We start from the raw sequence: 25,134 nt of genomic DNA on the forward strand, positions 1-25,134 counted from the left end.
GGAAGAAACCTCACCGGCAGGGGGTCAACATAGAGGATGAGGAAGTGCAGGGACATGGAGAGGCAGATGGAGCCCAGCAGCCAGATGTTCACCCAGGGTGGCATCCGCAGCAGGGACTGGTTCTCGGACAGGCTGCAGAGGGGAAGGGGAGGGAGAAGGCACAGTGAGGAGGGAGGAGGCGGGCGGCGCAGTGGAGGACATGGGCAGTGGCCTTGGGAGGGTGGTGGGTGTAGCTGGGGAGCCCCTACCTGTTGAGTGCATTGCACATCTCGATGGTCACCAGCACAGACAGGGCCATGGTCATGGGCTCGGGGGCCTCGAAGACCTCACAGTCTATGCCCTCGAAGTGGGTGTTGTCCTCGGTGCACTGCATGAAGTGAGTCTGCAGGGAAGGTACAGGAGACTGAGGTCCAGGGCCACCTCCATGCCACCCTCCTGGTCCCCTCCTGCATCCCTGCACCCTCCTGGGCCCCTCCTCTGTGGCCTCCCCCTACCAGCTGGCTGTAGTTGACATGAGGCCCATCCTCAGCGTACAGGAACCACCAGGCAGCCGCTCCCACGGTGGCTGCACCCACATAGCCTGTGGTGGAGAGAGGGGAGTCGGGGGTCAGGGCTGGGGAGATAGGGCGCATCGAGGGTTGAAGGCCTCAAGTGGCCATGGACAGGCTGGCCAAGGAAGAAGACCCTCTCAGCACCTGTGTGGGGGAGCTGGTGTCCCAGAGAGGGGGTTAGTCCCAAGGGCTGGGGAGAATCGAGGAACCCCTCCAGCTCACCCCCAATTGCCATGTAGCGGAAGAAGAGCCAGCCACTGATGAGGGGCTCCTTGGGGCTCCGGGGGGGGCGGTCCATGATGTCCAGGTCTGGTGGGTTGAAGCCCAGGGCTGTGGCTGGGAGCCCGTCAGTCACCAAGTTCACCCACAGCAGCTGCACCGGGATCAGGGCCTCGGGCAGCCCCAGGGCAGCGGTCAGGAAGATGCTGCAGGAAGGAGGTGGTCACATCTCTGTCCTGCCTCCCAGACCTGCAGCCACCCCACCCTGACCCCGGCTTCCTCCTGGACGCCCACCCAGCTGCTCACCAGACCACCTCGCCCACGTTGGAGGAAATGAGGTAGCGGATGAACTGCTTCATGTTGTTGTAGATGGCGCGGCCCTCCTCCACAGCAGCTACGATGGTGGAGAAGTTGTCGTCGGCCAGCACCATCTCGGAGGCAGTCTTGGCCACGGCGGTGCCAGATCCCATGGCAATGCCAATCTCGGCCTTCTTCAGGGCAGGGGCGTCATTGACGCCATCACCTGTCTGAGGGAGGAGGAGGAGGTGGGCTTAGGGCACCTTCACACATCCCTCCTTTTTTTAAAAAGTTTTTATTTTGCCGGGCGCGGTGGCTCACGCTTGTAATCCCAGCACTTTGGGAGGCCGAGGCGGGCGGATCACGAGGTCAGGAGATCGAGACCACGGTGAAACCCCGTCTCTACTAAAAATACCAAAAAATTAGCCGGGCGTGGTGGCGGGCGCCTGTAGTCCCAGCTACTCGGAGAGGCTGAGGCAGGAGAATGGCATGAACCCGGGAGGCGGAGCTTGCAGTGAGCCGAGATCGCGCCACTGCACTCCAGCCTGGGTGATAGAGCAAGACTCCGTCTCAAAAAAAAAAAAAAAAAGTTTTTATTTTAGGGATGAGGTCTCACTGTGTTGCCCAGGCTGGTCTTAAACTCCTGGGCTCAAGCAATCCTCCTGCCTCGACCTCCCAAAGTGTTGGGATTACAGGCGTGAGCCACCACACTTGGCCAAAAGCTCAGTTTAGAACAAAGATCGGCACACTTTTTTTTTTGAGACGGAGTCTCACTCTGTCGCCCAGGCTGGAATGCAGTGGCGCAATCTCGGCTCACTGTAACCTCCGCCTCCCAGGTTCAAGCAGTTCTTTTGTCTCAGCCTCCTGAGTAACTGGGACTACAGGCATGTGCCACCACACACGGCCAATTTTTGTATTTTTTGGTAGAGATGGGGTCTTGCCATGTTGTCCAGGCTGGTCTCAAACTCTTGACCTCAGGTGATCTGCCTGCCTCAGTCTCCTTAAGTTCTGGGATTACAGGCGTGAGCCACTGCACCCAGCTTTTTTTTTTTTTTTGAGACAGGGTTTCACTCTGTTGCCCAGGCTGAAGTGCAGTGGTACAGTCATAACTCACTGCACCCTCAAACTGTGCTCAAGTGATCCTCCCACCTCAGGCTCCCAAGTAGCTAGGACCACAAACATGTGCCACTGTGAGGCTAAATTTATTTTTAAAGTTTTGTTTTAGTAGAGATGAGGTCTTGCTATGTTGCCCAGGCTGGTCTCGAACTCCTGCTCAAGTGATTCGCCCACCTCAGCCTCCTGAAGTGCTAGGCCCAGCCCACATATCCTCCTTTAGACTCTTCCTTCGGGGTCTGAATCCCCACCCTTCTTGCATCTTACCAGGGCCCTCCTGCCCTGGGCCCCACTCTCCCCAGCACAGTCATCTGGTCATCTCCGTGGGCACTAAGGCTGCGGCCGCCTGGGGCCTCTCACCATGGCTGTGATCTCATCGTAGGACTGCAGGTACTCCACAATCTTGGACTTGTGCGAGGGCTCCACGCGGGCGAAGCAGCAGGCACGTCTGCAGGCTTCCCGCTGTTCAGCCAGGGGCAGGTCGTCAAACTCTCGGCCCGTGTAGGCGCGATCGGCCACCTCCTCATTCTCCCCAAAGATGCCAATTCGCCGGCAGATGGCAATGGCTGTGCCCTTGTTGTCCCCAGTGATCATGATCACCCGGATCCCGGCGTCACGGCACAGCTGGATGGAGCCCGTGACCTCCTTGCGCGGAGGGTCCAGCATGCCCACTACACCCACGAATGTCAGGTCCGTCTGGGGAGATACAGCACAGAGCCACAGGTCAGGTGGGGATCTGGAAAACTCCCCTGGAGGAAGCTGGTGGGGGGTAGGGAAGGGGTGAAAGGTCAGGAAGTGGTGGAGGGTGGCGGGAAGCCTGAACCCTGGGCTTGCAGCCTCAGGGCCTGGTGTCAGACCTCAGTGGGGCCTTGGAAGCTCAGAGGCAGGAAACGTCTCATTCATCTAAGCACCTGCAGGTGCTGATGGTGCCAGGCCCATCGTGGGTTCAGATCGTATCTTTTTTTTTTGAGACAGGGTATTGCTGTGTCACCCAGGCTGGAGTGCAGTGGTGCAACGGTGTGATCATAGCTCACTGCAGCCTCAATCTACCAGGCTCAAGCGATCCTCCTACCTCACCGTCCCAAGTAGCTGGGACTACAGGCATGCACCAACATGTCAGCTAATTTTTTTTTTTTTAATTTTTAGTAGAGAAAGGATCTCGCTATGTTGCCCAGGCTGGTCTCAAACTCCTGGGCTCAATAGATCCTCCGGCCTCGGCCTCCCAATGTGCTGGGATTACAGGCGTAAGCTACCACACCCAGCCCAAATCGTGTCTTTCCTTTTTTTTTGTTTGTTTGTTTTTTGAGATAGACTCTTGCTCTGTCACCTACGCTGGAGTGCAGTGGCAATGGCATGATCTCAGCTCACTGCAACCTCCGCCTCCCGAGTCGAAGCGATTCTCTGCCTCAGCCTCTTGAGTAGCTGGGATTACAAGGGCGCACGACCACGCCTGGCTAATTTTTTTATTTTAGTAGAGACTTGGTTTTACCATGTTGGCCAGGTTGGTCTCAAACTCCTGACCTCAAGTGATCTGCCAGCCTTGGCCTCCCAAAGTGCTGGCATTATAGGTGTGAGCCCTGACACGTGGCCCCAAATTGTGTCTTTTTTGGTGGGGGGCGGGGGGATGGAGTCTCGCTCTGTTGCCCAGGCTGGAGTGCAGTGGTGCGATCTCTGCTCACTGCAACCTCCATCTCCCAGGTTCAAGTGATTCTCCTGCCTGAGCCTCCAGACTAGCTGGGATTACAGGTGCCCACCACCACGCCCGGCTAATTTTTGTATTTTTAGTAGAGATGGAGTTTCACCATATTGGCCAGGCTGGTCTCAAACTCCTGATCTTGTGATCTGCCTGCCTTGGCCTCCCAAAATGCTGGGATTACAGATGGGAGCCACCATGCCCAGCCAAAATGTGTCTTTCATAGAAAGAACGTGAACTGGAAGTGAGGTACTGCTTTCTGCTTTTGGCAGTGCCACTACATGACCCATAACTTAGAAGAAATCCCCTGTATAAAATGAAAGGAGGGACTGTGGTGCCGTTCCGGTGCTGGTCCAATACAAGTAAGGAGTCTTTGCCAGAACACAGATCAACTGTCTCGAGACAGTCTCGCTACAGAAAACACAACAGCTGAACCCCCCATGTGCTAAGTGGCATTGGCTCCTGTTCTGGTCCAAGTGGCTCACCTTGTCACCGACCACAGACCACATTTGCTAGATGATTCCCAAGGTTTATTCTTTCTCTCTTTTTTGTGTGTGTGTTTTTTTGTTTTTAGAGACAAGGCCTTGCTTGTCATGCAGGCTGGAGTGCAGTGGTGTGATCATGGCTCACTGCAGCCTCCAACTCCTGGGCTCGAGTGATCCTCCCACCTCAGGCTCCCCAGTAGCTGGGACTACAGGTGTGTGTCACCATGTCCAGTTCATCTCTTTTCTTTTAACATTTTTAAAAATGTATTTTACTTTTTACCCAGACCCCCATGAATTTAACAAGCTAATTAAAAAAAATTTTTTTTTATAGAGATGGGGTCTCACTTCATTGCCCAGGCTGGTCTTGAACTCCTGGGCTCAAGCACTCTTCCCACCTCAGCTTCCCAAAGTGCTGAGATTACAGGCGTGAGTCATTGCACCCAGCCTCCCAAGGTTCTTTGAAACTAGTGTCCTGTGATTCCATGGCCTGTATTAAGGAGCCATCGACTTGACTGACGAGGTAGGAAATGATCCGGGTGGTGGAGCTGTGAGTGGATGGCTGGGACCCGGCCCTTCACCAGCTCCACTTCAGTGGGAGGCTCCCAACTGCTTACCTCATACTCCAGGAACCTGGCAGAGTCATCCAGGACCATTTCCTCTCGCTTCGGGGGGGTGTCCCGGGTGGCCAGGGCCAAGCAGCGCAGGGTGTCCCGGCCAGTGCCCCACTCCTTGATCACCGCCATGATCTTCTCCTTCACCGGCCCCGTCAGTGGCACCCGGGTGGTGCCAACTCGCACATAGTTACAGCGGTCGATGACACCCTCGGGGGCACCCTAGGAGACCAGAACAGCATTCAGAGACCACCACTTTCCTTCCAGGGCACAGTGATGGGGCCAGGAGTAGGAAGAAGAGGGGGCTGAGGCACACTCCAATTTCTGACCTTGACAAACATCTTGTTGCCCACAGCAGCCCGGGAAGATTTGGCTGGGGAGCAATAGACAGACATGGACTTTCTGTCTCGGGAGAACTCCAGGGTGAACTCCTTCTTCATTAGCTGGCGGATCACCTGGAGAGGAGACAGGGAGGGGAGACCAGTCCTCTTAAAATGGTCAAAAAGAATCTGGAGGTCAGAGCAGACCCCAAGTTAAGGCTGAGACGAATGCTAAGTCTGGTCCCTACAGCACAAAAGGAGAAAATCCCAAGGCTAGTGTTGCCATGGTGCTTCAGGGTCCTAGGTTAAAGCACAGAAGAAACAGGATGGCCTATTGTGGCACTGTCCCATAGAACTTTCTTTATTGGTCAGGCGCGGTGGCTCATGCCTGTAATCCCAGCACTTTGGGAGGCTGAGGCGGGTGAATCACTTGAAGTTAGGAGTTCGAGACCAGCCTGGCCAACATGGTGAAACCCTGTCTCTACTAAAACTACAAAAATTAGCTGGGCAGAGATTGCAGTGAGCCAAGATCGTGCCATTGCACTCCAGCCTAGGCGACGAAGCGAGACTCTGTCTCAGAAAAAAGAAAAAAAACTTTCATTGTTTGTTTGTTTATTTTTATTTACTTATTTTTTTCTTTAGAGACAGAGTCTTGTGCTGTCTCCTAGGCTGAAGTACAGTGACGTGATCATAGCCCACTGTAGCCTTGGCTCTGGCAATCCTCCTGCCTCAGCCTCCCAGCCAGCTGAGTAGCTGGGACCACAGATGTATGCCACCACTCCAGGCTAATATTAAAAAAATGTTTTAGAGATAGAGTCTCCCTATGTTGTCCAGCCTGGTCTCACTCGTGGCCTCAAGCAATCCTCTTGCCTTGGCCTCCTAAAGCATTGGGATTACAGGCATGAACCACCACACCTGGCCCTATAACTTTTAGTAATGATAGAAATGTTATGTGATCTGCACTGTACAATTGGTGCAACTGAGCAATTGCTGTGGAGCATTGGAGGTACTCTGTATATTATTTAATTTGAATTAATTTTTATTTATTTATATTGAGATGGAGTCTTGCTCTGTTGCTCAGGCTGGAGTGCAGTGGCGCAATCTTGGCTCACTACAACCTCTGCCTCCCAGGTTCAAGCCATTCTCCTGCCTCAGCCCCCCGAGTAGCTGGAATTACAGGCACACGCCACCATGTCCAGCTAATTTTTGTATTTTTTAGTAGTAGACCAGCCTGACTAACATGGAGAAACTCTGTCTCTACTAAAAATACAAAATTAGCCGGGCATGGTGGTGCATGCCTGTAATTCCAGCTACTCGGAAGGCTGAGGCAGGAGAATCACTTGAACCCGGGATTACACCATTGCACTCCAGCCTAGGCAACAACAGCGAAACTCTGTCTCAAAAAAAAAAAAAAATGAAGGCCAGGCGCAGTGGCTCACGCCTGTAATCCCAGCACTTTGGAGGCCGAGGCAGGCAGATCACCTGAGGTTAAGAGTTCAAGACCAGCCTGACCAACATTGGGAAACCCCGTCTCTACTAAAAATATAAAAATTAGTTGGGCGTTGTGGCACATGCCTGTAATCCCAGCTATTCAGGAGGCTGAGGCAAGAGAATTGCTTGAGCCCAGGAGGCCGAGGTTGCAGTGAGCCGAGATGGCCCTACTGCACTTCAGCCTGGGCAAAGGAGAGAGACTCCATCTCAAAAAAAAAAAAAACTCGTCTCTACTAAAAATACAAAAAGTTAGCTGGGCGTTGTGGCTTGCATCTGTAATCCCAGCTACTAGGGAGGCTGAGGCAGGAGAATTGCTTGAACCTGGGAGGCAGAGGTTGTGGTGAACTGAGATCGTGCCACTGTACACCAGAATGGGTGACAGAGCAAGACTCTCAAAACAGACAAACAAACAAACAAAAAGAATGAAAGCCTTTTTCACCAAATGTATCATGGATACTTCTCCAAAAAAAAATAAAAAAATAAAAAAATAAAAAGAACAAAAAATCAATAGCCAGGAAAAGTGGTGCATGCCTGTAGCTTCATCTACTTGAAAGGCTGAGGCAGGAGGATCGCTTGAGCCCAGGAGTTCAAGGCTGCAGTGCGCTGTGATCATACCTATGAATAACCATTGCACTCCAGCCTGGGTGACAGGCCAAGACCCCATCTCAAAAATAAATAAAAATTTATGTTTGCATTATCATTTATAAATTTTAAAAATTAATCCTCTATTGACAGGTATTTAAGTTGCTTTCAGTTTGTTTGTTTATTTTGGAGACAGGGTCTCCCTCTGTTGCTCAGGCTGGAGTGCAGTGGTGCAATCACTGCTCACTGCAGCCTTGACCTCCTGGGCTCAAGCAGTCCTCACACCTTAGCCTTCCTAGTAGCTAGAGTACAGTGCACCACCACACCCAACTAATTTTTTTCTTTCTTTTTTTTCTTTCTTTGTTTTTTTGTTTTTGTTTTTGTTTTTTTTGTAGAGATGGGGGTCTCACTATGTTGCCCAGGCTGGTCTTAAACTCCTGGGCTCAAGCAATCCTCCCACCTCAGCCTCCCAGAATGCTGGGACTACAGGCATGAGTCTCTGTGTCTGGCCCGCTTTTTTTGTTATATTAAATAAAGTAGCAATGAGCATTTTGCATATACAAAACAAGAGAGAAAGAGAGAAATGTGGGGAATATAATTACCCAGAGAGAGGTGCTTAATGGAGACATTCAGCAAGTATCAATAGCAATAACTGAGAGTGACAGTCCTAGAAGTGGCCGGGTTCATCTGGGCAAGGAAAGGCTTTCCCTATAGGTGCAGTAGCCACATTTCCCAAATCCTAAGTCAGGACTTATGGTCTGCTGAAAATAAGTGCTTCTAGAAACAAAGGAATAACAGATGAAGTTGGGACTGCTCCTGGCTGGGTCCCTTGTGGTTTCCGTGTCCAGCTTTGTCCACTTCAACTCAGGACACAGCAGGCAAAAGTGATCATAGATCCATCAAGGGCATAGCCGCCAGGCAGCCCCAGGGACAATGGGTCCCACCCACATCAGCCTGTGGAGAAGCTGCGGGGGCTGTCTGCTGCCTGGGTGAGGTCCCAGCACAGGCACTGGGCTCTGCCCAACTGGGGCTTCTGCCTTCCTCTAGTCTATGCAGCATAGTGTGGAGACAGCCCTGTGGCAGGGGCTCCGCAGGCTCACCGAGTTGCAGGCGTTGGCTCTCTCCACCTTCGAGAGGCTTCTCACATCCGTGTTGAACACGTTCATCTTCTCCACCAGGGTGGTGAGTGCTGTCTCAGTGGCCTCGCCAACCTTCTCATAGACACCTTTGGCCTGAGATGGGCAGAGGAGGAAGAGGAAGTCGGTGCCCCAGGCTCCTACCTGTCACGCCCTCCTTCCACCTAGCGTAAGAAGGAAGCAAACCACTGCCTCCCTTGCACCCTGGCAGAGGGCTGGGTGTACTGGGTCCCCTTCCTCCAACCCTTTCCTCCTGGCCTTCGGAGGAGGCCCAGACTCTGAGCCAACTGGAAGGGGAAGGAGAGGTTACCTCATTGAAGTCCAAGGAGGAGTCATTGCAGAGGGCACAGATGGTGGCCAGCTCCACCAGCCCGTCATACTGCCCTGGCCGGACTGGCTTATCATTCTTCAAGCTGGCAGCAGGGTCAGGGGAGGAAGGGACAGAGACAGTGGAGAAGAACAGGGAATGAGATGCAGAGAGGGCACAGGAAGAGCAGGCAGCAGAGGGTCAGGAAGGACAGTGGGGAGAGCCAACTTGGATATCAGGAGAGAGAACAAGGTCGGGGAGGAAGAGGAGAGTGAAAGGAAAGCAAAACCACATGGAGGGCCCCAGGGAGAAAGGGGGTGTGGGAAGGGGCGTGAGGAGCTGGGGAGAAGATGCCTGGGTGACTTACACCTCTCCCTCTGGAGCGTAAGTGGAGCCAGTGATGGAGAACTCATTCAGGAGGCAGATGTCCCCATCCACCTTGTCAATAATAAACATCTGCGGGGGAGAAGGGCAGGCACACAGATGTCCACCTCTCCCCATCCCGAGGCGGGCACCTGCATCAAGGGAGGCCCGCACTGCCAACACCTACCCTCCCACCATTTCCCTCCTACTCACCCCTCCTTGTCCCCCCCGTATACCCTACCCACTTCCCACCAAGCTGTTGCAATCATTCTCTATCAACAACCTTAAAACAATAGTTACTGAGGCTGGGCGAGGTGGCTCACACCTGTAATCCCAGCGCTTTAGGAGGCTGAGGTGGGTGGATCACCTGTCAGGAGTTCAAGACCATCCTGGCCAACATGGTGAAACACTGTCTCTACTAAAAATACAAAAATTAGCCAGGTGTGGTGGTGCGCGCCTGTAATCCCAGCTACTCCGGAGGCTGAGGCAGGAGAATCACTTGAACCTGGGAGGCAGAGGTTGCAGTGAGCCTGGATCGTGCCATTACACTCCAGCCTGGGCGACAAGAGCCAAACTCTCAAAAAAAATACACACACACACAAACAAGAGTGACTGCAGGCTGTGCTGGAGCTTCTGTAGACCAGTTAATAAAATAAGATGGAACACAGTAAGGTATGGTGGGGACTGTGTCAAACAGCCCACCTATTGGCACCTGGACCATCTATAGCTCCAGCTGCATGTGGCCAGATCTTCCAGTTTTGCAGGAAGAGCTAGAAATTCAGGTTATCTTCCTATGAAATCTCTTGACTTTTTATTTTTCTTTTTAAGATAGGTTCTTGCTCTGTTGCCCAGGCTGGAGTACAGTGGTGTGATCATAGCTCATTGCAGCCTTGACCTCCCAGGCTCAAGTGATCCTCCCACCTCAGCCTACCCAAGTAGTTGGGGCCACAGGCACATGCCACCATGCCTGTCTCTCTCGCTCGCTCTCTTTTTTTTTTTTTTTTGGTAGAAATTGGGTCTCACTATGTTGCCCAGGCTGGTTTTGAACTCCTGGGCTCAAGTGATCTTCCTGCCTTGGCCTCCCAAAGCGCTGGGAGTACAGGCACCCACCATGATGCTGGGAGTACAGGCAACTACCATGCCCAGCCTCTTGACTTTCTTTTTTTTTTTTTTTTTTTTTTTTTTTTGAGACGGAGTCTCGCTCTTTCACCCAGGCTGGAGTGCAGTGGCGCGATCTCGGCTCACTGCAAGCTCTCCACCTCCCGGGTTCACGCCATTCTCCTGCCTCAGCCTCTCTGAGTCGCTGGGACTACAGGCGCCCGCCACCACGCCCGGCTAATTTTTTTTTTTTTGTATTTTTAGTAGAGACGGGGTTTCACCGTGGTCTCGATCTCCTGACCTTGTGATCCGCCCGCCTCGGCCTCCCAAAGTGCTGGGATTACAAGCGTGAGCCACTGCGCCCGGCCTTTGACTTTCGAATATATGGGCAATTCTTTTTTTTTTTTTTGAGATGTAGTTTCACTCTTGTTGCCCAGGCTGGTGCAATCTCGGCTAACTGCAACCTCCGCCTCCCGGGTTCAAGTGATTCTTCTGCCTCAGCCTCCAGAGTAGCTGGGAGTACAGGCATGCGCCACCACACCCAGCTAATTTTGTATTTTTAGTAGAGACGGAATTTCGCCGTGTTGGCCAGGCTGGTCCCGAACTCCTGACCTCAGGTGATCCAGTCACCTTGGCCTCCCAAAGTGCTGGGATTACAGGCATGAGAATTAATTAATTTTTATGAAACACGACAGGAGCCAAGTCACACGAGCCTGTGGTCTGGCTTTGTGGCCTGTGCGTTAGAGGGATGTGGAGAACGCAGTGCCCAGGAGGAGTGGCCTACTCTGAACCCTGGGCAAATGCAACAGAGACTGGGCTTTTCATTCCCGAGAAGAGAGATGGTTAAGATGGGTTCCAAGACAAAAAAGTTCTGTGGTCAGAAAAAAAAACTTGGGAACCTCTGGGTTAAAGCAGAATCCGTCTTCTTTACACAGTCAGCCCCCTCTAAGGCTTTCAAATACCAGCAGGCATTGTGGGTCTCGCCCAGGAGCCAAGGTTACAGCCTTTCTCGCCCTGATCTGACCACACAGCCCTCGCTTCTCAGAACAGCAATTTCTAGTTCATGGGTGTAGTCTTCCACAAAACTCTGTGAAGGGCAGGGGTTCTTGGCCTGAGGTCAGTGGAAGACCCCGCAAGGAGCCCAAAAACTGAGACAGCCAAGAAAAAAACGACAGCTTTTCTTGTTCTCAAGCTGACATCTGACATTTCCTTCCAGTTATGCATGTTGTCAACAGACCACATTAGTATTAGCAAAACCTGTGACTGTCACCAATTTAATCACAGATACTTTCCTCCTATCACATTACCACTGTTGCAGATCTCTCAAAATAGCATAATTTATGCTCACCACTGCTTCAACATTATGATAGTGCTTAGACCCACTTTGAGAACTCGCTAATTAATGCCTTAATAAAGAAGCATGTATGTTGCCAAATTGCAAAGTTGTTTTTAAAATATTTTGATAGGACTGTATTTCACAATCATTAGTTTCCTCTGTAACCCTATGTATCTTTCCTATGTATTTTTTTTTTTACTTTTTTTTTTTAAATTTATTTTTTTTTTTTTTTTTGAGACAAAGTCTCACTCTGTTGCCCAGGCTGGAGTGCAGTGGTGCAATCTTGGCTCACCGCAACCTCCGCCTCCTGGGTTCAAGCGATTCTCCTGCCTCAGCCTCCCAAGTAGCTGGGATTACAGGTGCCCACCACCACGCCTGGTTAATGTTTTGTATTTTTAGTAGAGACTGGTTTTCACCATGTTGGCCAAGCTGACCTCAGGTAATCAGCCTTGGCCTCCCAAAGTGCTAGGATTACAGGTGTGAGCCACCGCATCTGGCTACCTTTTTTTTTTTTTTTTTACAGGGTTTCTCCATGTTGGTCAGGCTGGTCTCGAACTCCTGACCTCAGGTGATCCACCCGCCTCGGCCTCCCAAAGTGCTGGGATTACAGTCGTGGGCCACTGTACCGGGTCTTTTATATTTTTTTTGAGATGGAGTTTTGCTTTTGTCGCCCAGGCTGGGGTGCAATGGCGCGATCTCGGCTCACTGCAACCTCCACCTCCTGGGTTCAAGTGATTCTCCTGCCTCAGCCTCCTTAGTAGCTAGGATTACAGGCATCTGCCAACATGCGCAGCTAATTTTTGTATTTTTAATAGAGACAGGGTTTCTCCATGTTGGACACGCTATTCTTGAAATCCTGACCTCAGGTGATCCACCCACCTTGGTCTCCCAAAGTGCTGGGATTACAGGTGTGAGCCACCGTGCCCAGCTTCCTATGTATTTTTAAAACAGAATCCTGGCCGGGCGCAGTGGCTCACTCCTGTAATCCCAGCACTTTGGGAGGCCGAGGCGGGCAGATCACTTGAGGTCAAGAGTTAAGAGACCAGCCTGGTCAACATGGCGAAACCCCATCTGTACTAAAAATACAAAAATTAGCTGGGCGTGATGGTGCATGCCTGTAGTCCCAGCTACTCGGGAGGCTGAGGCAGGAGAATCACTTGAACCTGGGAGGGGGAGGTTGTAGTGAGCCGAGATTGGGCCACTGCACTCCAGCCTGGGTAACAGAGTGAGACTCCATCTCAAAAAAAAAAAATAAAAAATAAAAAACAGAATCCTGTTTTGTTTATTTATTTTTTAACTTTCTATTTTATCTTTTAAAAGATGGGGTCTCACTGTGTTGCCCAGGCTAGTCTAAACTCCTGGGCTCAAGTGATCCTTCCGCCTCAGCCTCCCAAAGTGCTAGGATTACAGGCGTGAGCTACCATACCTGGCCCTATTTTATTTTATTTTTGTGTGTGTGAGACAGGGTCTTGCTGTGTTGTGCAGGCTGGAGTGCAGTGGTGTGATCACAGCTCACTGTAGCTTTGACTTCCTGGCTCAAGCCATCCTCTGGGTTCAAGTGATTCTCCTGCCTCAGCCACTTGAGTAGCTGGGACTACAAGTGTGCACCACCACATCAGGCTAATTTTTTTTTTTTTTTGGTAGAGATGGACTCTCACTATGTTGCTTAGGCTGGTCTCAAACTCCTGGGCTCAATTGATCCTCCCACCTTGGCCTCCCGAAGAGATTACAGACGTGAGCCACCACCCCTGGCTTATTTTATTTTATTTCATTTCATTTCATTTTAAGACAGAGTCTTACTCGTTGCCCAGGCTAGAGTGCAATGGCGCAATCTCAGCTCACTGCAACTTCTGCCTCCAAGGTTGAAGCGATTTTCCTGCCTCAGCCTCCCCAGTAGCTGGGATTACCGGCACGCACCACCATGCCCGGCTAATTTTTGTATTTTTGGTAGAGATGGGGTTTCACCATGTTGGCCAGGCTCATCTTGAACTCCTGACCTCGTGATCTGCCTACCTTGGCCTCCCAAAGTGTTGGGATTACAGGCGTGAGCCATTGCACCTGGCCTGTTTTATTTTATTAATATACATTTGAAATATTATCCTGAGAAGAGCTCAACTGCAAAGGGGTGTGAGGCACAGAAAAGATTAAGAGCCCTGCTTCAGGAAATGCTGTTCACGGTCGGTGTTGGCAGTCTGGCGGGGCCCTGTCATGAGTGACCATTCTGGAGAGCCATCTACTTCACAGGCAGAAACTCTGGGGCCACACAGACTTGGGTTTGAAGCTCAACTCTGTTATTTATTAACTGTGCATCTTGGGGGAAGTCATTTGATCTCTCAGAGCCTTTTTCCTCCTCTAAAAAAGGAAGTTAGGCTGGGTGCTGTGGCTCACACCTATAATCCTAGCACTTTGGGAAGCGAACAGGGGCACATCACTTGAGGCCAGGAGTTCAAGACCAGCCTGGCCAACATGGCGAACCCTGTCTGTATTAAAAATGCAAAAAAAATAGCCAGGCGTGGTGGCAGGCACCTGTAGTCCCAGCTACTAGGGAGGCTGAGGCAGATGAATCGCTTGAACCCGGGAGGCAGAGGTTGCAGTGAGCCAAGACCACACCACTGCACTCCAGCCTGGGTGACAGAGTGAGACTCTGTCTCAAAATAATAATAATAATAATTTTTTTAATTTAAAAAAATGAAGATAATGAGACCATCCTCTGAATGGGCTATTGTGAGGGATGAGAGACGATGTGTGGCAGTGCCTGGTGCATGGATGGTGGTCAGAGTGAGCTGTCTGGCTGGGGCACAAGGGTCTTCTCTGATCCCGTTCATGGCAGACGGGATGGCGTTCTACTGCCCTTTGAGCATTTTGCAGGCCCAGATGAGAAGCCAGCAGTGATGAAGGGAGACCTCTATCTTTGGAGGGCCCATTTAACCCCCACAGGCAGCCTTCTGACTGAGCGCGCTGCCCACACTGCTCCTGACCTTGCAGACAGACATCTGGTTGGTGGTGAGGGTGCCTGTCTTGTCGGAGCAGATGACAGAGGTGCAGCCCAGGGTCTCTACAGAGGGCAAGCTCCTTACAATGGCGTTCTTCTTTGCCATCCGACGGGTACCCAGGGCCAGGCAGGTGGTGATGACTGCAGGAAGACCTGTGGGGAGGGAGGGAGGGCGTGAGGGAATCTGCAAGGGGATGGAGGGTGTGGTCTGTAGTCTGCTAAATAGTGGCCCCCAGCTGGGCACGTTGGTGCACACCTGTAACCCTAGCACTTTGGGAGGCTGAGGCGGGAGGATCACTTGAGGCCAGGAGTTTGAGACCAGCCTGGGCAACACAGTAAGACTCCTCTGAAAATATTTAAAAATTAGCTGGGCATGGTGGTGATTGCCTGTGGTACCAGTTACCCGGAAGGCTGGGACAAGAGGATTGTTTGAATCCAGGAGTTCGAGATTACAGTGAGTTATGATTGTGCTACCATACTCCAGCCTGGGCAACAAGAGTGAGACCTTGTCTCTATTAAACAAACAAACAAACAATGATGGTCCCTAAAGATACCAGATCCTAATCCCTGGAGCCTGTAAATGTTACCTTACTTGGAAAAGGGGTCTTTGGGCCAGGCGTGCTGGCTCATGCCTGTAACCCCAGCACTTTGGGAGGCTGAGGCGGGTGGATTGCTTGAGCTCAGGAGTTCGAGACCAGCCTGGCCAACATGGTGAAACCCTGTCTCTACTGAAAACACAAAAATTAGCCAGGCATGGTGGCGTGCACCTGTAATCCCAGCTACTTGGGAGGCAGAGGCAGGAGAATCACTTGAACCCAGGAGGCAGAGGTTGCATTGAGCAAGGCCGGGTGCAGTGGCTCACACCTGTAATCCCAGCACTTTGGGAGGCCGAGGCAGGCAGATCACGAGGTCAGGAGATTGAGACCATCCTGGCTAACACGGCGAAACCCCATATCTACTAAAAATACAAAAAAATTAGCCAGGTGTGGCGGCATGCACCTGTAGTCCCAGCTGCTAGGGAGGCTGAGGCAGGAGAATGGCGTGAACCCGGGAGGCAGACTTTGCAGTGAGCCAAGATCACGCCACTGCACTCCAGCCTGGGTGACAGAGCAAGACTCCATCTCAAAAAAAAAAAAGAAAAGAAAAGGGGTCTTTGCAGATGGGATTAGCAAATGGGAGGAGAAAAGAAAGGCTTTTGTACCTTCGGGGATGGCAGCCACAGCCAAGGCCACGGCAATCTTAAAGTAGTAGATGGCCCCGCGGAACCAGGAGCCCCCATGGACAGGGTCGTTGAAGTGGCCAATGTTGATAAGCCAGACAGCCACACAGATGAGGGAGATGACCTTGGAGAGCTGCTCCCCAAACTCATCCAGCTTCTGCTGCAACGGGGTCTTGTCCTGTTCTGTGGCAGCCATTTGGTCTCGGATCTTCCCAATCTCGGTGCTCACGCCGGTGGTGGCCACGATGCCCAAGGCCTTGCCAGCTGCAATGTTGGTGCCCTGGGAAGGGAAAGAGAAGGCAGGGAATCAGGCAAGAGGTGACCCTCATGCCGCATCTCCCCACACCATCTCTTCTCACACGCCATGTTTCTCTCCAACCCGGGCACCTGGCTTGACTGAGTGTGTGACAGCTGGTCCCGGATTGCTCACCGAGAAAAGCATGTTCTTCTTGTCCTGGTTGACAGCTCGGGGGTCAGGAACGGGCTCTGTGTGCTTGATGACAGATACAGACTCGCCTGTGGAGAAGGGGCCAAGGGGTTTTCGGATGATATCATGTCCTTCTCCCAGGCTTCCCGCACCTCTCTCCCTGCTCAGCAGGACAGCTCCTGGTAAGGACCAAGTAGCCATCCCTGGGGGATGTCTGGACTCTGGAAGAAGCCACTGAAGGCAGCTAGGAAGTCCACTGCTCCTTTTTTTTTTTTTTTTTTTTTTTTTTTGAGACAGAGTTGCGGTCTTGTCACCCAGGCTAGAGTGCAGTGTCAAGATCTCAGCTTGCTGCAACCTCCCGGGTTCAGGCAATACTCCTGCCTCAGCCTCCCAAGTAGCTGGGATTACAGGTACATGCTGTCACACCTGCCTAATTTTTTTTTTTTTTTTTTGTATTTTTAGTAGAGACGGGGTCTCACCACATTGGCCAGGCTGGTCTTGAACTCCTGACCTCAAGTGATCCGCCCACAGCCTCCCAAAGTGCTGGGATTATAGGCCACCGTGCCCGGCCAGAAGTCCACTGCTCTTAAAAAGACCTTGACCCAAGCCCCAGCTTGACCACTAACAAGCTGTGTTTGATCACCTAACTTCCATGTGCTCGCTCCTCTGTAAAATGGGGACAAGGACATGTACACTGCAAAACAATGTCTTGGGTGAAAATCAAATAAGTGGACATATTTGGAGCCACACTTTTAACTGTCAAGCATGTTTCTGGGAGGAAGGGGGACCTACCCTTACGACCATGCCTCCCTCACCCTAAGAGCAGGGGCTCAGGAGCAAGCCTGGGCCAGCCTAGCCCTTGCCCCCTGGGACCATGGGGAATGTTTTCTGCCTCTTCTTCACTTCTCCCTGCCAGTGCAGAAACAGAAGCAGCTATGGTGGATCTATAGAGACAGGGTCTTGCTCTGTTGCCCAGGCTGGAATGCAGTGGTGTGATCATAGCTCACTGTAGCCTCAAACTCTTGGGTTCAAGTGATCCTCCCACCTCAGCCTCCCAAACAACTGGGACTACAGGTGTGCAGTACAATGCCCGGCTAATTTTTTAAAAAATTTTATAGAGATGGGGTCTTGCTCTGTTGTCCATGCTGGACTGCCATGGTAATCATAGCTCACTGTGGCCTCAAGCTTCTGGGCTTTGGCAATCCTCCCACCTCAGCCTCCCAAGTAGCTGGGACTACAGGTGCACACCACCACACCCAGCTAATTAAAAAAAAATTTTTTTTATAGAGATGGGGTCTCACTGTGTTGCCGAGGCTGGTCTGAAACTCCTGACCTCAAGTAATTCTCCTGTCTCAGCCTCCCAAAGCACTGGGATTACAGGTATAAGCCACCACGCCCAGCCTAGCAGCCATGGTTTTCAGTGTATCTGAACCCCCTATCTTGTCCTAGAATCTCATGGCTCCTCCCTGGAGGATTTTTGAGGAGGCTGAAGGAGACAGGACAGTTCTTGAGGTGTGTGTGGCCCTATGTCCATGTGGAAGGGGTGGGCTGGCGGCTATCTAGCGAGTAGGCAACAGCATCCAGCCTTCTCCCACTACCTGGCCCGTTTCAGGCTTGGGACAGAATGGAAACGTCAAGCAGGTTGGGTGCAATGGGTGGCTCACACCTGTAATCCCAGCACTTTGGGAGGCTGAGGCGGGTGGATCATGAGGTCAGGAGTTCAAGACCAGCCTGGCCAAGATGGTAAAACCCTGTCTCTACTAAAAATACAAAAATTAGCCGGGTGTGATGGCGGACGCCTGTAATTCCAGCTACTCTGGAGGCTGAGACAGGGAATTGCTTGAAGCCGGGAGGCAGAGGTTGCAGTGAGCCGAAATCGTGCCACTACATTCCAGCCTGGGTGACAGAGCAAGACTCCATCTCAAAAAAAAAGAAAATGTCAAGCAGTGCTGCCACTGCCACAGCCACTACTAGCGAGCCAGGGGGAGGCCCCAGTGCTGGGTTTTGTTTTGTCTTTTTTTTTTTTTTTTTTCTGACATGGGGTCTTGCTCTTGTTGCCCATGCTGGAGTGCAATGACATGATCTTGGCTCACTGCAGCCTCAGCCTCCTGGGTTCATGCAATTCTACTGCATCAGCCTCCTGAGTAGCTGGGACTACAGGTGCCTGACACCACGCCTGTCTAATTTTTGTATTTTTTGTATTTTTTGGTAGAGACGGGGTTTCACCATGTTGGCCAGGCTGGTCTCTAACTCCTGACCTCAGGTGATCCACCCACCTCGGCCTCCCAAAGTGCTGGGATTACAGGCATGAGCCACCTCGCACAGCCTTTTGTTTTTTATTTTGATAGAGACAGGGTGGCCCAGGATGGAGTGCAGTGGTGTGATCACAGCTCACTGCAGCCTTGACCTCCTATACCCAGGTGATCCTCCTGCCTCAGCATCCTGAGTAGTCACAACTACAGGCACTCAACAACATGCTCAGCTAGTTTTTACAATTTTTTTGTAGAGACAGGGTCTCTCTATGTTGCTCAGACAGTGAGGGTTCTCTGTCTTTCCACTCACCTCCCCCTTGTTGCCTCTTCCTCCCCACATCCCACCCCCATGCATCTTCCCACCCAGGCCAGCAGACCTGTCAGGATGGACTGGTCAACCCGCAGCGTGGTGGATTTGATGGCGAGGATTCGGATATCTGCAGGGACTTTGTCCCCCACTGTGGAGAGAGTAGGGAAGAGGGAGGTAACTTGGGAATAAAATTTTCTTCCTTCCTAAGAAAAACCCAATCTGTGTCTGACTCGTTCTCCTCATCCATCCTTCAGGTCTTGGGGAGGCTCCCAGGGCTTGCATCAGGCCCTCGGGATGAGCTCCTGAAGCTGGCAACCCCTCATCGTGACACCCATCCCTTCTGTCCCTGTGTCCATGGCAAGATGGAGTCTCGCTCTGTTGCTCAGGTTGGTCTTGAACTCCCACATCTCTTCCCGCTGGCTGTGAGCCCTGAGAAGGGATGGGCAGGTGTACTGCTCAGCACATAGTACGTGCTCAATAAATGCCCACTGAATGACTGGAGGGGAAATTAGGGACAGTCCAGCTGTAGGACAAGAAGCTATAATTGAGATTGGGAGACAGGAGTGAGAAAGGCAAGGAGGAAAGGCAAGGAAAGAACTCAGGGAAAACGGTGCGTTAGAGAGAAGGGGTGTCGGGGTGAGAGAATGAAGTGGACAGCCAGGGAAGGCAGGGAGAAATGGGAAAATATGGAAATGGAGAAAATCGAGGGCAACCAAGAGGAACAGTGGAGGGCAAGGCAGGAGAGGAGTGAGTGGAAGGTATGAGTGGGCAGGACTCAGGGCAGCGGGGGGCGCAGGGTGGTCATGGAGAGGACCACATATCAGGAACCTGACAGCCCAGTCTGAGCATTTCAGGGAGGCAGGGAGGCGGGGAGCCAGGGAGAGTGAGCTGGGGACATGGACAAGACAGGACGGGATGGGACTGGAGAGAAGCGGGGGGTGGGCAGGAAACAGGTGTGGAAGAGTGGGGCGGGCAGCACAGGCTGGAGAGTGAATAGGTGGAGGTGAGGCCAGGGAGATGCACAGGTGGGCTGGCAGGCCATGGAAACCACCTTGTGGGGCGGCTGGAGAGATGGATGCCTAGCCAGACTCAGAGACCTTAGGAGGAGGCTAAGAACCTCCCAGGGCCACTGCCTAATTCCACACTGGTCCCACGGATGGTACTGGGGACAGGGTCCAATCGCTTTCCTTTCCCTCTGTTTCTAAGGCCCCCTCCTGTGCCAGAGGAAATGGACCGAGGAGGGAGGAGGGAGGTCGGGATAGAGTCAGGTGGGACACCCTGTCACCCAAGCCCGCGTGATATTTATAGACATTCGTGGAGCTGACTTCATGCTGTCACGGTGGCAAGGCTGCCCTGTGATGGGGCGCCGGGGTCTTCAGCCTGCCCTCACTCCCTCTCCCCAGGCTCCCTGGGGTGGTGACTCGGGTGTCTGCTACAGGGAAGGAAGCCTCAGAAGAGCCATTCCCCCTGGCAGGGGCCTGGAGCTTCAGGAAGGCCTGCTCAGGGCAAATATAAAAACCGCTGAAGGGGGCAGAATCCCAGTAATCTTAGCCACCCGGCCCCCACCCCTCCCTGGCCAGGCATTAAGTGTCCCTTGCCGCGGGCGGGGCCCTCCTTGAGCTCCCTCCTCCCCGGTCCCGTGCTCCGTGCCGGGCCTGAGTTTCCCTTACATGGTCGGGGGCTCGAGCCTTCGGCCTCCCTCCTCCCTTCTGCCGTCGCTCCTTCCCCTTTGAGAGGCCTCAAGGGCACAGAGAGGTCAAGACTGAAAGCTGACCAAGCTTGGGGTGGGTGGAAGGAGGGGGAAGCCAGGCCCCGGGAGGGGGTGGAGACGGGGCCATTGGCAGGGACTGGGTTCCACCTGTTGCCTGCGAGTGCGAGTGCAGGGTGAGAGGATGGGGAGCAGGGGGTCTGCCTGCAGCCTCAGGGACAGGACTGGCTGTTCCTGCTGAGACTCCACTGGGGAGGGGGGGGCTGTGGCCAGAGTGGCCTGAGATGACCTTCTGAGGAGTCGGAAGGAGAAGCAGACTCCGCCATCCTCCTGGACACCCGGATCTGAGCCTGACCAGCCCCCGGCGTCTCCTAGTCCTCGGCCCCAAGACCTCCCATCCTGGACCAGCCGTCCCTGTCACTCACCAGCCACCTCCACGATGTCCCCGGGAACGATGTCCCGAGCCTTGATCCTTTGCACTGACTTGCGGTCAGCCCGGTAGACCTTCCCCATCTCTGGCTCATACTCCTTCAGGGCCTCGATGGCATTCTCTGCGTTCCGCTCCTGAGGAGACGGTGGAGGAGGCAGGGTTATACAAAGGAGGCAGAGTTATGGAGTTGCGGCTCCTGGCACAGGGGAGGCAACAAAACCCCACACGGGCAGGGCTGTGTGTATGTTGAGGAAACTGTCACCTACAGCTGAAAACAGGTGAGAGGGTTTTGGGGAGAGAATAAAAAAGAATCAAAGAAAATTAGGCCAGGCATGGTGACTCACGCCTGTAATCCCAGCACTCTGGGAGGCTGAGGCAGGCCTCAGGTCAGGAGTTCGAGATCAGCTTGGACAACATGGTGAAACCCCGTCTCTATGAAAAGTACAAAAAAAAGAAGCCAGGCGTAGTGGCACGCACCTGTAATCCCAGCTACTTGGGAGGCTGAGGCACGAGAATCACCAGAACCTGGGAGGCAGAGATTGCAGTGAGATGAGACTACGCCACTGCACTCCAGCCTGGGCAACAGAACGAGACCCTGTCTCAAAAAGAAAAATCTAAATAAAAAATCAAAGAAAATCAGAGGCTGCCCTGCAGATGCTGTCCTGGACCTGTGAGCACCACAGACACAGTGGCTCTGCTGTGCCTGTAACATTGGGGCAAAGAGAAAGTGCTATTTCTCTTTTTTTTTTTTTTTTGAGACCAGGTCTCACTCTGTTGCCCATGCTGGAGTGCAATGGCGCAATCTTGGCTCACTGCAACCTCCGCCCCCCCATTCAAGTGATTCTCCTGCCTCAGCCTCCTGAGTAGCTGGGATTACAGGCACCCACCACCATGCCCAGCTAATTTTTTTGTATTTTTAGTAAAGATGGGGTTTTACCATGTTGGCCAGGCTACTCTTGAACTCCTGACCTCAACTGATCTGCCCGCCTCGGCCTCCCAAAGTACGAAAGTGGCTATTTCTATCCTCAGTGTTCAAAAACCAGTGAGCACCAAAAAATGGCTTATAGCCTGACATTTCTTAAAACCAAAGCAAGGTAGCATTTGGGTTTTCACTTTGGAAACGACCTAAAAAACAAAACAAAACAAAAAAACCAGGAAGCAGAGGACAGGACATGTAGGGGGTGGTCAGGTCAGAGGAAGAAGGAAATCAAGCTAGCGTCTATTGAATTCCTACTGTGTGCCAGGCACATGCATCATCTTAGTCAATTTCACACTGGATTGCTAGCCCCATTTTATGGATGAAGAAACTGAGGCTCAGAGGGATAAAGGAAGCTGCTCAGGGTCACATAGCCAGGAAGTGATAGTGGGTCACAGTCTCCCACCTCTTCCCCACACTCCATCCCATTCCAGACCAGGGGATAGGACAAGAGGAAGAGGCAAGTATGGGGGAGGTGATGGAGGAGGAGGAGACTGGAGGGAGGGTTGACCTCTCCTTCAGTGTTGGGACATAAAGGGGTAAGGAAGGGTCAAAGCTAACCTGCCAAACCCCCACGATGGCATTGGCAATGAGGATCAAGAGGATGACAAAAGGTTCAACAAAGGCCGTGATGGTCTCTTCACCTTCCTCAAACCAGGCCAGCACCTGGGGAGCAGGGGAAAGGAGAATGACAGGTAATGAGGCCCCAAAAGGGATGGAGAAAGGAAGTGGACCACTGCAGAGGGGAGAACTGTGCAGGAGCCAGCAGGAGGGCCAGGCACCGTGGGGGCGCTGTGGCCCCACATCCGTCTAAGGGTCGGTCCACTCACTGCAGGCCCTGCCACCGCCTTACTCAGCGGGATGGGCGCGCACAGACTTGCACCACTTGGGGGATTAGCTGGGAATGCTTTCAGGTTTCCCTCACCAAGCTGCTGGCTTAGAAGCGAAGCTCAGGCCAACTCCCCGCATAGCCACATCCATCCCACGGGAGCCAAAACCCGAGAGGAAAAACCCTGTGGTCTTCGCAGGCGGTCTGGCCCCCGCAGCCCTCCCCCTCGCCCAAGGCAGGGAAGCTCCGGTTTCACGAGGGAGCCGGAGCGGGGATAGGGTTACGGGGCCTCCTGCGCGCGCCCCGCCCCAGCTGTTGCCACCGCCAGGCAGCAGGCAAATGTCAAGGAGCAAATCTGAGAAGGGAGAAGAGAGGCCCTGCCAGCTTGTGCTTAACGCGACGGGGCCTGCGTTCGGAGACCAAGGCACAGGGAGGCTTTCGTTGCCTCCAGAGTCCCCAGCAAGACTCACATGCTGCGGAAGAACCTGCGACACGCAGATGGACTGCGGAGTGGGAGGTAGCCCCCAGGGCGGGAGAGGAGGCAGAGCCCTGGAGATGCTCTGCGGCGGTGGGGGTGCCTAGGGAGCGCGGGGAAGAGCTAAGGCCAGGCTGGGCGGGTGAGGCGAGGGATGCCAGTGACCTCCCTGACCGGGCGCGGGGCTCCTTTGAGTCATCCTCACACCGCCGCGCTTTCCCGCCACTAGGAGCGAGTCCTCCCCTCGACCAATCAGCGTCAGGCGGCCGGGGAGGGCGGGGCAGGGGCGCCGACGGGCGTGGGGATTGGTGGGGCGGCCGCCCGCCCGGGGCATGCCGGGAGTGGCAGTGGCCCCCGGAGCTGCAGCCTGCATCGCGGCGGGACCCGGAGCCCGGAGTTCGAGGGGGTAACCCGAGCCCTCCAAGCTCTTGAAGCCGCGAGGGTGGCTTAGCTTCGGTGTTTTGGCTGAGAACACCCTTAAAGCTTAAAATAAAACCTGCCTGTGGGGTGCGGGGGAGTAAAGAGGAGGACGCGAATCACACCCGTTGCTGCCCCCCAGCCCTCCCCGTCTGTACAATGGGATGCTTGGGACTCGGACGGGAGGATCCAGTGACTGCGAGCCCTGGATTCGCCTGATCCCAGCCTCACACCCCCAGCCAGCCCCCAGAGACCCTCCCACACTTACGAAGGAAATGCATGCGGCCAGGAGGAGGATCCGCACCAGGAGGTCTTCAAACTGCTCTATCACCAGCTCCCACAGGGTCTTCCCTGGGGGAGGAGGCAAGGGGAGGGCCCCGGGTTAAGGTCTAGGGGGTGAAGGTCTGGGATGGAGCGCCCTGGACTCCGGCCTGCAGTGGGGAGGCTCTAGGGTGGTGGGCAGACAGCTTGGTGCCCAGAGAAGGGCTAAGAAGCTCGCCTGGAGTCCAGAAACAGACTCGGCAAAGTGGGGGGCAGTTCAAGGGTTGGATGCTTCAAGGAGAAAGTGCCTGGGAGACTTCTGTCCCGGACAGGACTCTAACCTTTAGGGAGGGAGATTTGCCTTTTGGGAAGGGGTATTTGCTCAAGGAATCTAAAGAGGCAGGGAGGAGGGAGTGGGACAGGGCGGGGTGGGGGGTGGTCATTTATGAGAGTTCAGGGATTTCAGTAACTTACCTTCCTCAGCAGGGAGCTCTACCAAGGAAAAAGAAGAAAAGGACAGATTCATTTGGGGTTCAGCCTCATGCCCCCTACACCCCAGACTTTGTGGCTAAGGTAAGAGAATCAGGCCACCTTGAGGTTCATCAAGGTCATCCCATTAAAACCTCCCAAATCTCTGGATCTCGGGACTCTGTTTTCTCAGTATCCTCTTCCCCCTGCGAGCACTGGACAACGGCCCAGCTCTTCCTTAAGAAACCCTGAAGGGAGAAACGCGTGCATGCGTGTGCGTGTGTTTTGGGGGTGCAGGAGGGCATTAATTACCAGCCTTTCTTCCAAGGGACACTTACCATTGGGGCCGTATTTCTCTAGATTCCGCTTAACTTGGTCCGGGGTGAGGCCCGTGGTCTCACTCACCCCAAAATAGGCCAAACATTCCTCCGTGGTTTTAGCATGAGCGGCCTCCATTGCGCTCCCTTCCTGGGGGCCGGGGCCGGTGTGTTCCTTCTAGGGGTTTCCCACTCGTGGGGGGTCTTCCTCAGTGTGTCCAACTGCCTGTCTGCCTGGGTTTCTTCTTCTTACTCTCCTGCCCCCTCCAGGTTTTTCTTCCCTCCACAAAGCTCTGACCCCCGTCCCACTTGAGCAGCCGGCCACCCCCCGGTCCCCAGCTGGTCCTTATGAGGGAGCAGGGGGAGGCCGGGCTCCCCCCTCCTCCAGATCACGGATTGGCTGGCTGAGACTCCAGCAGGAGGGGTCAGAAAAGATAGATATTTCTGCTGA

General features: G+C 53.3%; 1 protein-coding gene across 2 annotated transcripts in view; it reads right to left on the reverse strand.

Annotated features, from left to right (window-relative positions):
- ATP2A1 (ATPase sarcoplasmic/endoplasmic reticulum Ca2+ transporting 1) overlaps positions 1 to 24,837 on the reverse strand; it is a 26,143-nt gene extending 1,306 nt beyond the window's left edge. The window contains exons 1-20 of one of the 2 annotated variants that reach the window (XM_032155708.2): positions 24,705 to 24,837; positions 24,373 to 24,390; positions 23,906 to 23,988; positions 22,478 to 22,582; positions 20,936 to 21,074; positions 18,870 to 18,950; positions 16,244 to 16,329; positions 15,796 to 16,093; positions 14,581 to 14,747; positions 9,173 to 9,261; positions 8,809 to 8,911; positions 8,463 to 8,594; positions 5,299 to 5,424; positions 4,973 to 5,191; positions 2,541 to 2,876; positions 1,077 to 1,297; positions 774 to 976; positions 495 to 580; positions 249 to 382; positions 15 to 132 (exon numbers count right to left, since the gene is read on the reverse strand). In XM_032155708.2, the coding sequence (XP_032011599.1) occupies positions 15 to 132; positions 249 to 382; positions 495 to 580; positions 774 to 976; positions 1,077 to 1,297; positions 2,541 to 2,876; positions 4,973 to 5,191; positions 5,299 to 5,424; positions 8,463 to 8,594; positions 8,809 to 8,911; positions 9,173 to 9,261; positions 14,581 to 14,747; positions 15,796 to 16,093; positions 16,244 to 16,329; positions 18,870 to 18,950; positions 20,936 to 21,074; positions 22,478 to 22,582; positions 23,906 to 23,988; positions 24,373 to 24,390; positions 24,705 to 24,822 (2,862 nt within the window). In that variant the 5' untranslated portion in view covers positions 24,823 to 24,837. Of the gene's footprint in view, positions 1 to 14; positions 133 to 248; positions 383 to 494; positions 581 to 773; positions 977 to 1,076; positions 1,298 to 2,540; positions 2,877 to 4,972; positions 5,192 to 5,298; positions 5,425 to 8,462; positions 8,595 to 8,808; positions 8,912 to 9,172; positions 9,262 to 14,580; positions 14,748 to 15,795; positions 16,094 to 16,243; positions 16,330 to 18,869; positions 18,951 to 20,935; positions 21,075 to 22,477; positions 22,583 to 23,215; positions 23,334 to 23,905; positions 23,989 to 24,372; positions 24,391 to 24,704 lie in introns of those variants that run through there. The other variant, XM_058440854.1, reaches the window with a different exon arrangement.
- Positions 24,838 to 25,134: the final 297 nt, after the last annotated feature.

The sequence above is a fragment of the Hylobates moloch genome, unplaced genomic scaffold, assembly GCF_009828535.3.
Source record: "Hylobates moloch isolate HMO894 unplaced genomic scaffold, HMol_V3 SCAFFOLD_6, whole genome shotgun sequence".
In the NCBI taxonomy this organism is placed as follows: Eukaryota; Metazoa; Chordata; class Mammalia; order Primates; family Hylobatidae; genus Hylobates; species Hylobates moloch.